The sequence below is a fragment of the Acipenser ruthenus genome, chromosome 10 (genome assembly GCF_902713425.1).
Source record: "Acipenser ruthenus chromosome 10, fAciRut3.2 maternal haplotype, whole genome shotgun sequence".
Taxonomy (NCBI): Eukaryota; Metazoa; Chordata; class Actinopteri; order Acipenseriformes; family Acipenseridae; genus Acipenser; species Acipenser ruthenus.
In genome coordinates, this window is record NC_081198.1 from 34,591,630 (window position 1) to 34,605,473 (window position 13,844).

Sequence of the window (13,844 nt, forward strand, 5' to 3'; positions counted from 1 at the left end):
ACGGTAAAACAGATCCTAATTTTACAAAACTAGAACCAAACAACAAAGTACAATATTTCAAGTCCTCTTAAGCACCCTCAATGTGTGTTTCATTTTTCATTTTGTAACTTAACACGATTTCAATGAAGAATGGAGGAAACTCTTTGAAAACATGGCTCATATGGTGTGTAGAATTTGTGTAGAAATGTAAAGATTACTGCAAGTATCCTTTTTTGTTTTCTATGATGTGGTGGTTATTTTAGAATGGAAAATATCATAATAAGCATGTGTATTGCTATGACTGACATGTAACAGATTGCTAGACCCTTTGAAGACAAATTGGAGTTTACTTACATTTTAATCTTAAGCTCCAATATCTGCAAAATACAGAGGCTACAGTGTATGTGATGCCTCCTAATGGCAAGTGTCTGCCCCTTTTCCTTGCCTCACATGCTGGAACAAGTAAACCAAGATTAGTTTAAGGTCATTAGAAAAGTCAGTACTTTGTTTTGCCAGGGTTTATTTTTTTGTTTTTGTTTTGAAAGCAAGACTCTTTATTTGAGCGTATGTTATGAATATTGGAAAATCTGTTGTAACCTGTGAACCTTCTAGAGATAGTGTTGAGTTGCATGGTTACAAGTTCAGTAGCTGGGAGATAAACTATAATTCCTTTTCTTTGTCTTTCCAAGCAGTGGTCTTAGTAGTAGTATTAGTCTTATTAATGTATGAGCAGTAGTTTCTTTATTTTGTAATGAAGAAGTTTTGTTATGTATAGATGTAACATGTCATTTACAAAGTCTTCTTGGATGTACAGTGCAAAGATCGCTATTTGTGTTCTGCCTTCTAAGAAGAATGAAAGTGCTAGTGGAATGGCATTATGGGGCAAATGGGAGACAGGACCATGCCATCTTTATACCCTGTTCTGTAATATAAAGAGCTGTCTTATAAATGGGGGCTCTGTATTTCATTAAAAGGTGTGTTTTTTTTGTTAGAAAATTATTGATTTATAACCAAAAAAAAAGAAATGCAATTTGGCAGATCAGTGCAGTTTAAGTAATTGATAAGTCACTCTCTTGCATGACTCAAGATGACCCTGTGAGTGCACTGACGGTGTCAATTCATACATACGTACTATTACCACAGTAACTGATCTACAGACACATTTAAATATTTAGCAGTCCTGATCAATACTGGTAGAAATCATGCAAAAAAGTGTTAAATGTACAGTACTGGTCTGCAGGCACAGTTATTTTAAGAAAGATTTACAATTGTACTGTATGTTTAATTATATTATCGCAATCCAGCAGGTATGTTTTGAGGGCTAGAAACTAAACAAAACACTAACATAACATGATTAACCTCATGATTAATTTGATCTGCCACCTGAGAAATATCTACTACAGTGAAATTACATTTTATGTAAGGGGTTGATTGCTATTGTTTGGGCTGTTAATTGTAATGTCTTTCAGCTTTAGTATATTCTATCAGATGGAATGAATTCTGCTCTCCAGATGGCAGTTTTGTTTCAATAGCACCTCACATGCCTTGCTATATCTCATTTCTGTGCTAGCGGAATGGTCGCGGTAATCATTGTAACCATTTAAGTGCCTTTGAGAGGTCTCGTCATGGGGATCCCCTTTTTGTTCTTGGTCAGATCTTGAGATGTGGTAGCTAACCTTGATTTTATAGGAGACCTGTTTTAAAACAGCGTTTTCATCAGACGGATTCAAAAGCTAGCTGACAGGCAGAGACTGAAGCCGCCCGTCAGTTTGACTGGCAGCAAAAGGTCTGCAACAGGCTGCTAGAAACACATTGACTGTCACAAATGAGCGAATGAGTGTGCCTCCTGTGTGCCTCAAGTCTACGCCCTTTGAAGGCACATTCAGTCGAATGAATGAGGGAGTGATATGGCAGTTTCTGCCTTTAGAGAACCTCTGCTAGGAGCGGAGGAGCAATGTCAGTAGAGTTAAAGAAATATATCCCTAGTTTTATGAAAAGTGAAGTTATGGATTAAGGGTACAGTAACACAACTGGGTTTTCTTCGAGCCCTAAAACTTAGTCAAGTACAGTAAACAAATGTTTAGACTAGTGCCGCCTTCATTATACACTGACTTATTTAATGTGCTAATATGTGTATGTCTTTATTTTAAGACATTCAAACTATTTTAAATAGTTAGCTTAGGATAGTTATTTGATAAAGTTACTTTGTTGTCCTAAAGTTCATAAAATGAAACCGCCAGTCAAATGACACATTTGTCACATTTAATTATATATAATATACTTTTGATGAAGAGACAGATTCTCAACATTTAGATATGATTAAAAATGAGTAACAATAATTAAGAATACATGCATAACATAAGTTTGTCCACTGTCCAATGATCCAGAAAGGCATTTGCTATTGATTAGCAACAGTCTACATAATGTGAAACATCCAGTAAATTAATTACTTTTGAAAGTCTGTTGATCATGTTTAAAAGTAGATACAAATAACATGCAATGATTTTTGTTTGAAGTGAAGTGGAATAAGAATTATATTAGTGTACTAAGCATTTAATCATTTGAATTGATTTATTGTGATTGTTCACGTCTTTGGCATGGTCTATTTTTTTTAACTTATTAATCTGTTTGGCTGTACACTGTGTAGATGAAGACTGCAAGAGCTGCTTGAGAGACGCAGACACAAATAATGTTTGTTGGGTGTAACGCATTGCTGCTTTAAGGGTGTGGAGTGGGGCTTCTTTCTTAGATACAGAACTCCAAGCCACACAAATTACTTTTTAAATATGCAACTGGAGCTCACAATTTGTACATACCCAGCTGTGTTTTGCAAAGATGTTTAGCTTCTTTGTTTTCAGAGCTAACTTAACTTTGACTTCAGAAGAAAAAAAAAGTACTGAAATCAACCAATAAGGAGGAAGTTGTATGTGTGTATTTTTTTCATTTTTTATTGACGCGACACACCTCCTCCTAACTTCTCTCTCTCTCTCTCTCTCTCACTCACTATCTCTCTCTCTCTCTCTCTCTCGGATTGTTGTTGGTAGAAGGGGGAGTGCATACTGTGAAGTGGTAGAGTGTATGTCAGTGTTAACTACCAGACCCTGAGAGAGAACAGTGAGCTAGCTAGCTTGTGTGTCTGATGGCTAAGTCTGGGAACATGTTGGGTTGCTCCCTGCTCCTTTTAGCTTGTGTTAGTTACTCTGATGCCCAGTGGGGATGGTGGCCATTTGGCAAAGATGCCCAGGCAACTACACAGACCACAGCAACCCAGGAGAACCAGGGATTACAGAGTACTGCTAGTGAGGCTACAGGCCTGGAGACCACCATGGTCATCCTGCAAGCTCACCAGGAAGGACATGAACTTTTGAGTGTTTCAACAAGAAGCCCTGATTCAGAAGCAGCGTCCCCAACTACAGGACCACCACCACCAGGGCCAGCGACCGTGGAGAACCTTGCTGGAGTCGGGGCTCAGATACTGAACGTGGCTGAGGGAATCCTCAGCTTTGTCCAAACTTGGGACCAAAAACCAACAGCAGAAACAAAAGATGGTGCAGTAGAAGTTTCAACCTCCCCTGCTGAAGACAGAGAGGCAACAACCGATGCACATAAGACGGACAGGGGCACAACTTTGCCCATTGCTAGGCAGGTTACAGAGCAACCAAAGGCCAATTCTCTACCAACTACCAAACCTTGGGTGGAACGCCTCTTGCTTGAAAATGGTACTACAACCCTTCATACGAAATCGGTGTTGGAGAATTTACCAGATGTTAATTTTGAGTCGTCGGGGGAAGGGGAGAGTGGGTCCTCAATGGGCGAGAGACAGTTTGAAGCTGGACAACTGGAAATGGGAAACCTCACATCTTCTTTTAGCACTATCAGAAGTGGAGAGTTTTTGCAAGTGGGCAATACCTCAGACTGGCGGGATTCGGTGACCAATGAGAGCTTGCATGGTGGGAAAGCGGTGACGGGCTTTTTAAAGATGCAGCTATCCGACAATTTAACAGACTTTGCCAATTGGACGACTGCAGGGAATGATACTAGCAACAGGGGTAACCAAATCGACGGCCAATCAAACCAAGGCCTTAATTTCTCTAAGCATCTTGAGATAACTGGCTTGATTAGAAGTATAATTAGCAGCAGTAGTCGTAGTTTTAACTTGAATGCAACTAATCAGGTATTGGGGCTTTCTAATAATTACTCAGTGTCAATTGAATCTGATTTACTAACCACTACTAAAAGCCTAGAGTCTATTGTAGATGCTGATAATGTCATGTTATCGGTATCCGCCCGTTGCTTGACCGGGGCAACTGATTTGCCATTTTGCACCAATATGGGTTTCGACAGCTTTTTTTTACCCAATTATCTGAATCACAGCAGCGTGGCGCAAATCCGGGCAGCTTTGCATGAGTGGGCATGGCTCTTGAATTCTTGCTGCCATGCCAGCTTGTTAAGGTTTTTCTGTTTGCTATTGGTGCCCAGGTGTGATTTGGCTCACCTGGCGCATGCTCTGCCCTGCCGTGTTTCCTGTGAGGTGCTTAGGGACGCCTGCCAGTGTCATGCGACTCTCTCCCCGAGAAGGAAAATGAGTATTCATGCTTATGTGTTAGTAACGAAAAAGGTAAAAGTAGGTTAAAATGCATCTTTGGGATACGTTTTAACTTTGAAAAATGTCTCGTTCTGTGTTTTTCACTTTTTATAAACGAGATGGTATCAAAATTCCACACCATTGTCACCAAATGCCCTTTAAGAAGGTATTCTAAATTAAAAGAGATAAATGTCATTTGAAAAAGTGGCAGTTCCAGACTTTACAAGGGAACTTATAGTGGGGAGTGTGATAATGTTCAATATCACTTGGCTTCTGAAATGTGTATTCAGTTAGTTTGTTTTGCATGGAAATATAGGCTACAAAAAGAATAATCTAAACCAGGCTTTTTAAAAAATGTTTACTGCACAAAAGCGGGACCAACACCAGGCTTCTAATGTTTTGAAGGGTATTTATCAGCAAATCTACAGATCTGTGGCACCTGTTTGTATGTTTTAAGTAGGGTATGTTTTTTTCTTTTAAGTTTGAAGACATTGAAAGACTTATTGTCAATGTCTGTCATTTAATGTTTCTTTTTAGTTACATTCAGCACTATTAAGTGTTTAATTGATGATAATAAACATTACAACTTTTTGGATATTGAGAAGCAAAGCCACTTGCTGGTCATAAGAAATGTCTGCTTATCTAGTATAATTTAAGTATTTATAGCTGAATGGTTTTACTGCCATTGTAAAGCATTTCCTAAATTAACCCTCACAGCAATATTACTGATTTACCAGTAGGGTTGCAAAACAAAACAAAGAGTCTTTGACACCACTTATCTCTAGAACTCCAAAGTCGGTGTTGGCTAAATGTATTGTTGCTCAACACTTACACAAAAGAGTATGGTCTGAATGGCATATTAATAAGGAAACCTTAACATATTATTGACATACAGAAATAGGTTGTGTTTGCTTGCAGTAAGTCCATCCTGTTTTTGGCAACTGTTTTGGTCGGTGTTCTTGTGTGTTAATAGGTGTCAAAAGGGCCAGTTGCACAACAAACAATTCAGATTGGGGTGAAATGATTTTTAATTTATTATTATTATTATTATTATTATTATTATTATTATTATTATTATTATTATTATTATTATTATTATTATTATTATTATTATTTGTATTATTATTTGTTTATTTAGCAGACGCCTTTATCCAAGGTGACCTTACAGAGACTAGGGTGTGTGAACTATGCATCAGCTGCAGAGTCAGTTACAACAACGTCTCACCCGAAAGACGGAGCACAAGGAGGTTAAGTGACATGCTCAGAGTCACACAGTGAATCAGTGGCTGAGCCAGGATTTGAATCGGGGACCTCTTGGTTCTGAGCCCTTTTCTTTAGTCACCGGACCACGCAGCCTCCCTTTTCTGTAAACAGTAAGATGAATGATATAGGGATTGAGACTGCACTTGCTACACTATGAATTTTCTTATGGATTGTGACTTTGTCTTTTAGGATTTTTTTCCTGTTTTTCTGTTTTATGCATTGCCCGTGCCTGCTACAGATACCCACTGGAGGTTAGGTTCTTAAACATAAAATCGTCTTTTCATGACAAATATAGAAGCAAAAGATTGCTTGAAGTTTTAACTGTACCTCTTTTGTTTATTACAGTTGCAGTGCATGTGACACATTATAACCCCATTTCATTTTTCTTGCATAACAAGAAGCCTTTTTTTGTATTGGCCCAAGAGAGAGAATGAATTACACTTTGAAGCATCATGCGAACAGCACTAAATCACAAACGCTCACACGGAATGGTTTCTAATATATATATTTTTTAAAAGTAGGGTTAACCCAGTTCAGCTAACTGTGGTATGAAGTGTATTTATATGCCAGGGAAGTAAAATTCAGTGTGTAGCACCATGGTAAGCAAATGACAGCTCGTGCTACAGGTGCCTGTACAATAGGGGGGCCACTAATGTCTCACATGACAAGCCTGTAAAGTTGCCTTCTGATGGGAACGAAGATGCATTGGTGGAGCTCCTTATATGTAGTAATGCCTTGTTATTGATTAACCTAGTACTACACACCAAATTCTACTGTTCTACCATGGATACATATAAGACTACAGCTTTATGAAAGTATAAAATGACAGGTATTTTAAACTTGATCTCAACAGTATATTTGTTTCCTTTTCCTATTATTTGAATGTGTCCTAGTGTTGCACAAAAATGCAAGATTTATAAACGTGTCTACAGTATATAGAGAAAAAAAGATAATATAATGCACCACTCTAAGTGAAGGTCGTTGCTAAGCAACAGGCACTATTATGGCACTTCAAAGAGCGGTGCCTCTAAAGTCAACATAGGACAATTACTGTATGAAATATATGTACACACAACTTCAACGTTCAGTGTGTTCACCTTTTTAACTGATTAATCTACAGTAGTCCGGGTTGACCGTGTCAATTTGTTCACTCCTGTTAATGAAGGCTATTTAGTTACACCACTTATTTCCCACCTCCTTAGGGAAGGGAAAACAAGGTGGTAACTTGTACCTCATTGTCAAGTAGCTGTAATGTGATCCAGTGTGGTCTGTTTTAGTGCATCCATGTGAAATATAACAACATGGAATCTGTGATGGTGATAATCCATCAGATTAATCCATCAGATTTGTTGATGGGCCATCTTTCTCCATTAGGCCCAGACCTACTGTATTATCTTGAGTCTGAAATTGCAATGAATAACCTGTTTTAAGGTCAATTATATATTTAAGCAATTATATTTAAGCAATACCTAATAACTCGCTAACTAGAACAACACATTTAATAATGTTTCATGAAAGTTAATTAGATGTTTATTAACAATAATATTAGTACATCTTGATGTTATTTTAATAGTGTTTCAGCAGAGGGGCTGTTTTGGGGTCAAAGGTTGGATTTAAATAAGAAATGAAAAGTATTCCTGGCATTTTCCCAAAGTCATATCTATATCGGATTCCAGGCTGGATTAGGATATGGACTGCCTGTTCAGGAGGGATCCACCTGCAGTATCATCTGGCATGTTCTAGTTTACAGTAAATCTCATGAGATGGATTGGTTTGAACCAGCTTGTGCAGTGGTTGTTGTGCTTCACGAGATGATGATATCTGGAATTGAATGGTGAAGTAGGCACGCTATTGGCTTTGAACTATTGCTTTAAAAAACCTGTTTTTATGAAAAGTTTTACAGAAAACGATTTTTATCTATATTCCACACTAATTAGAACTTAATGTACCCCCTTCTATTTATATTTTGAGCTATTTTTGCAATTGCCATTATACATGTGTAAGGCAAATGTTTTGTTTTATTATAGTTTTGGGCTCAACTTTTGTTTTTATAACCATACAATGAATACATATGAGATCAAGTAATTTGTATATATTGGCTTGTTCAAGCATCTAATGCATACGTGAGCCTATGGTAAACACATTCCGGCTGTTTCCCTGTGGAGGATTCCTGCACCAAACTTTAAAGTACCATAGGGTACACCCCTGCTAACTGACGGCTAGTGGCTCTCTCCCTATCATCAACACTTGTACTTTTTAGTACAAATCAATACAGTTATATTGTACCTAAACTGTTCATTTCTGGTTCATTATTTACATTGTTTAGACAAATAGTCACTAGTATACTGCTATTTGTTGGCTGCTTTTTTTGTTGTTTATATTGCTCATAACTAGCACAACAAATTGACAGAAGCTATTTACGGACATTAGCTAAAAAGTTTGTCTACTTGATTTGAGCTCCTTGCAGTTCTTACCTGTGGCCAAATCTCATGATGTACAGAGAAAGGCATGCTAATAATTACTGCAAATTAAATTTGTGGTTTTAGTTGCTGTAGGGCTGGCTGCCAGGGAGTTCAGGCAGTTAAAAGGCTTTGACAAGGCATATTATAATACCTCCTGATTTGTCTCCAAGCTATGGATGCTTTAACTTTATCATTTACAGCTGTTGACAATATCTAACCTCTAGAGGGTGTTTTTTTTACTGTACTAGAAGTACTGTGATGGTAATTGATTTAAATGTTTTTGGACGTTGGTTCATATGGTTCACATTGTATCAATTAGCAGTTGGTTAGCAGAAAGTATAGACAAAACCATGCATTTGTTCCCCCTATTGTAGACAAGCATATAGAACAGGAGCAGCTCACTGCCAAGCTATTAACAAGCATATCTGCACAGTTAAGATGCTTGTTTGTGTGGCCATAGCAACGCAATGGTGACTTGCCTGATTATACACCAGGTACCCGTTTTCAGCTGGGTTAACCATCAACAACATTCATTAATTTATAACAGAGGTATTCAGCATGTGCTAAATAACGTAAACAACACTTTACATGACCCTAAAACCATGCCAAAGGGTAATTGGCAGGTGCTCAGAGTTATTTATTTTTTGCTTTTTGTTTTTTATTTTAAAGGCTCGTTCTTTTTAGTCCATGCAGCATCTCAAAATCCATATGGACAACAGACTACCAAATAATGTTGTTATTTGTATCTAGCTTTTTTTCTCGTTATTAAGCAGTGCAGCATTTTATCTGGTCTCAATCAAGCAACATTTAACACCTGAATTCTATTGCTGACTTCTATTTTCCCATTTTTATCACATTTTGATTTTTTTCTGTTGTCACTACTTTACTGTAGTCTGGTGGTACAGAGTTGTGAATTGCATGCTTCTACATGGGTTGTCAGTATGTGTTGGCCTCCCCTGTGCATGGTACTGTACATCAAACACTAGCCCAGGGAATGCTGTCACTTGAATTGACAGCGCTTGATTTGAGAGGTATACTAAGCCACTGTGGTTTGGTCCTTTAATCTGCCCTGCAAGAGTTGGTTTCCAACAAGTAATTTACTGTATAGATGCAGCATATAATACTTCAGCAATGAGTCAAGAGCATTGTGGCTGGCAGGCTATTATGGATAGCTGTCTGCCTGTGTGGGAATTAAAGAGAGCATGTCAGTTGTATACTGTAAATGACATAAGGGGGAAAAATAGCCTTTTGTCTTTTGTACAAGGGTGTCATTGATGGTACCAGATTTCCAGCAATTGTCCATGAATGAAATTGGAGGAGGCTATACAGTTGCTCTCTAATTCCTATAGTGATGATTATCATCTTGACTGAGTCCCTTTGTACTTGATTACAGAGATAACTAATATATTGTGAAGCTGGCTGTCTCGGGTCAAGCGGTTCAGACACCAAAACTCTGTCGAGATACTGGCTTACACTAAAAAGACTGTGTGTGTGTGTGTGTGTGTGTGTGTGTGTGTGTGTGTGTTTTTTTGTTTTTTTTAACGACATGCCGTCATAAGATTTTTGGCATTCCAAAAAGCAGAGCGAACTACCAAATATATGTTAACTTCCAGCCTTGTATGTATGTGTATGTATGTACATTATATATAATGAGTAATGTTCACCAAAATGGTATGTTACAGAAATAGTCCTAGACTTTCCCCTTTTGAAAACTGCTGCAGAAGAGAAGTCTACCTGCTATAAACACTCTAATTGAACCAGACTAATCCATAAAGACTCTATAGCCCCTTTCCCACTGGCACTCCTACCCAGGTCCAGACCCGGGTCCTGACTAACCGAGCCACAATCCTGCGTAGTGTGAAACTACGTACCTGGGTCCCAGCAACCCACCTCAGGATGTGGGTCTACTCGCTTTGACCGGGGTTGAGCGAGACAAAATGCTTGATGGCCCTTCGTGAGCCGATGCAATATCTTAATTTGAAGGCAAACAATTACATATGTGTTTGCCAGTAATGCAAATGTTTACACAATTATGAGGACCTTTTTCATGTGTGTGCAAAAAAAACACACAAATATTTGTTTCACCAACAATCATTTATTCTGCACAGTAGAGTTAGTGAAAACCACACGCTGTGCTCTTTGTGCGGCTGACACATCTGCTGATCACTAACTTATACAACGGTAAGAATGCTTCATTATGTCTATTTTTACTGTCATGCTGGTCGTGTCGTGTTGAGTCGGGGGGGGGGGGGGGGTGTCTATTATATGATGATGAGTGTTTTTTGCGTATGACTCCTCCCATGTGTATGATGCATATGACCCCCCCCCCCCCAGGAGACGAGCTACAAATGTTGGCAAGAGTTATAATAAGTGTAAACATAGCATTGTGTTTACAGAGGTTTGGTATGTCTGCCAAAGCAAAAGATTCTAACATTAGGTTTTAATGTTTATGCTCAAGCTTTGTCATATTGAGACAAATTTCCCACTAAAAAAAGTAAATGCTGTATGAGATTGGTTAACAGCAGCCCCATAACCATGCTTTGTGGACTTTGTGAAAAATTAGGTTTATCTGCCAACTATTCAAAGTGCAGCTTACCAGCAAATGGTGTATAGTTGCTAATTCCAAGCTTGAGAAGGATCCCTGCTACTTTTCAACCATGTTACACAGGAAAGAACTACAGTACATATCACATGTTTACCACTTGACATTCTCTTTAGGAAAAAGGCCATCTGTTTCCAGGCTTCATTATAATACCCATGGAATTAATGAACATAGTAGAGAATGCTTGACTCTGATACAATACAAACCCCAAAAATGCAGCCAACATAAAACATGGGCACAGTTATTTTAAAGGGGAACTCCATTCAACCAGGAAGCATTTTTAAGCACAATTAAATATATACTGTGCACTGTCCATATTGTCCTGGGGTGAAGTTTAAATATTAGTGCAGGAATGTCCTGGAGAAAGTGGCATTCTGTGTCCTTTCCAGTTTAAAATTATGGAATCTGGACTGCGAGTGTTTTCTGTCTATTCTTAACAATCTCTTTTTCACCCGCTCAACCAAAGTGCTGGATGTTACCAAGCTACCGAACTCTAGAGGCAAAGGCCGTACCTGGACTTGCAGGGAGCATCACCACTAGTGGGATGAGGCAAACAAGCTCCATTTGACTTTCCACCCTAACCCTACAGAGTTGAAAGAGGAATGAAGCAGTCCCTTTTGGGTCTACAACCAAGACGGGCAAAGTAGAAGTATTTGAGTTTGAACCACAATTTTATGGCTCAGCCTGTGCTCAAAGGAGTTGTTTTGATTGGTGACACAGGGCTGACATGGAGAGCAAAGTCCAGCATGATAAATCGAATTCAGCCAGATGTTTCTTATTTTCCCATGAAATGTTCGGCCGCGCACAAGCTCTGGAAAATGTTTCTTCTATTCCCACCTGGATGGTTTCTCATGTTTGCCCTGAAACAGAAGGTCCTACTGTAGAGATAATGTTGAGGAAGTTTATTTGCGATTTAAACAGGGCACACTGGTTTTGTGCTGCTGGTCTCAATAGAAACCACCAGGGAGTCATTGTAATTTTGGTAGCTAAATACATGGCTATACAATCTCTCCAGCGCTTTTGGGAATTGCTTCATTATTAGCTTAGTTGCCAGATTAGTTTTTAAGCTGTCAAAGGTTAAGAAATGGAGAAACAGATGTCATGCTTGAAAAAAACAATGAAGGAACACTTGATTCATCAAATATGCAAACTTTTTTTGTACTGCTTTACAAAATGACAAAAAACAAAAGTCATTAAAGTGAAGCCATTCACCCTTATAACAATATTCACACATAACAATTATTGGCGTGTTATATATATAAAGTATTTGCTCAGATGAATGCATTAGAAGCTATTATAGAACCATATAACTTTATGGCGCGTATTTGTTTTACAGGGTTCTGTGATATATAGATTTAAATTGTACTCTGACTGTAAAATAAATCAGTTTCAGATTTAAAATAGGAACGGTAGGTAAACAGCCACCCTCTAAGGTTAATACATTTCTAGAGATTCACTGGGTCTCTGAAATTACCCATATATGGCATATTTTAAGGCTGTTTCAGAGTTTTCTTGCAAGAGTTAATTTACACCAGTACTGTAGTTACAGTACTGCTGAATGAATGTGGTTCTGCATTGCTGTTTTTTGTTCATGCGATTGCTACTATGACAGTACAGGATTATGTTCTTGTAAGGTTATTGAGATTTGGAATGGTGTTGCACTGTATGCAGTGCTTCAATTATTTGTTGCTGAAGAAGCTGGCAGATGGATGTGGAACACATTGTAGGCGATCTGTTCTAATGAGGCTCTCTGACAGGAATGCATGACATAACTGGGTTGTTTATTATGATGCCATTGCCAAGATATTATTCTCCCAGTCCCTGGCATGTACATTTATAACAAGGAGATCATCACTGTGCTGAGGAAATCATCACTGTATTGCAGTGTGGGAGACCTGTGCTTTATTAAGCTTCCATCTGTAGAAAAGAGTCGTTTTACTCTTGGATTACTGCAGTACTTGTGGCCTCTTTGCCTTTTTAATTAATGCACTCCATTGTTAACAGAATATTCTGCCTTGGAATAAAACATGGTGCTAGCTGTAATTTTTTTTAAGATAATTTGCCCTTGCTCTGAGTGATCAATTATAAATATTTAGGAAAGTGTGCATTGGTTGTTCTGGCACTAATTTGTTATATTAGGAATGGAAATAAGACACCAATTGCATAGCAGTTTAACTGCTATATGATGGTCCATCTTTCATACTTTGCATTTAATACACAATGGTCTATACTCACTGAGCGTTTACTGTCTCCTGAGTGTTTCCAGAAAGGCATAGCGGAAAACCACCCCAGGAAAGCATACAGTAACTGCGGTCATAAGTGGATAAAGCCTGCAGATGCATGCCAAGTGACAACCGTCATCCTGCAGTGGCCCAAATCATAAACCTTCAACACTGGAGGAGAGGAACCTGTTTCCACTCGATCACTGTATCTGTAACCAGTCGCCTCGAATTTATTGACCTGTCAGTATTCTAAAGCTGTTTATAGGGGCCCTTGAATTAACACACTTATTTTAACAACTTTTGACAATAGTTTTGTTTTTACATTTAGAAGAAAAAAAGGTGCCACCACAACACTGGATTAAAATTCTTTGTGAATTTTTGCCAAATATCCGCCCATTGCCCCAGCATGCAATGGAATGATCCTCCAGCCAGCTAACTGAACTGCCAGCCACACAGAGAGACTTGACTGTCTGAGGTGCTCCTAAAACAACCGCAGGCTTTAAGTGGATTTACAGCCTGGGGATGGTTTATTTTCATTCTGTTCCATCCTGTAAATGAGCAGGTAGGACTTACATTAAGTGGGAAGCTTGTATGTTTTGATTTGAGACAAAATCACCATCTTAGCGCCCTATTGTTGTGCATAGACGGATTAGGTTTCTTTCAACGCGGTTTAAAAAATAATAATATTAATAATCGTGTAGACACAAGTAACCTGGACAGGCTCCAAGAAG

The 13,844-nt window shown here is 38.4% G+C and overlaps 1 protein-coding gene across 2 annotated transcripts in view; it reads left to right on the plus strand.

The window, feature by feature from the left end:
* LOC117409287 (collagen alpha-1(XVIII) chain-like) overlaps positions 1–13,844 on the plus strand; it is a 109,899-nt gene that overhangs the window by 55,568 nt on the left and 40,487 nt on the right. The window contains exon 1 of one of the 2 annotated variants that reach the window (XM_034015107.3): positions 3,068–4,028. The exons of the other annotated variant lie outside the window; for it this stretch is intronic. Coding sequence (XP_033870998.3) covers positions 3,119–4,028 — 910 coding nt within the window. The 5' untranslated portion in view covers positions 3,068–3,118. Of the gene's footprint in view, positions 1–3,067; positions 4,029–13,844 lie in introns of those variants that run through there. 2 annotated transcript variants of the gene reach the window in all.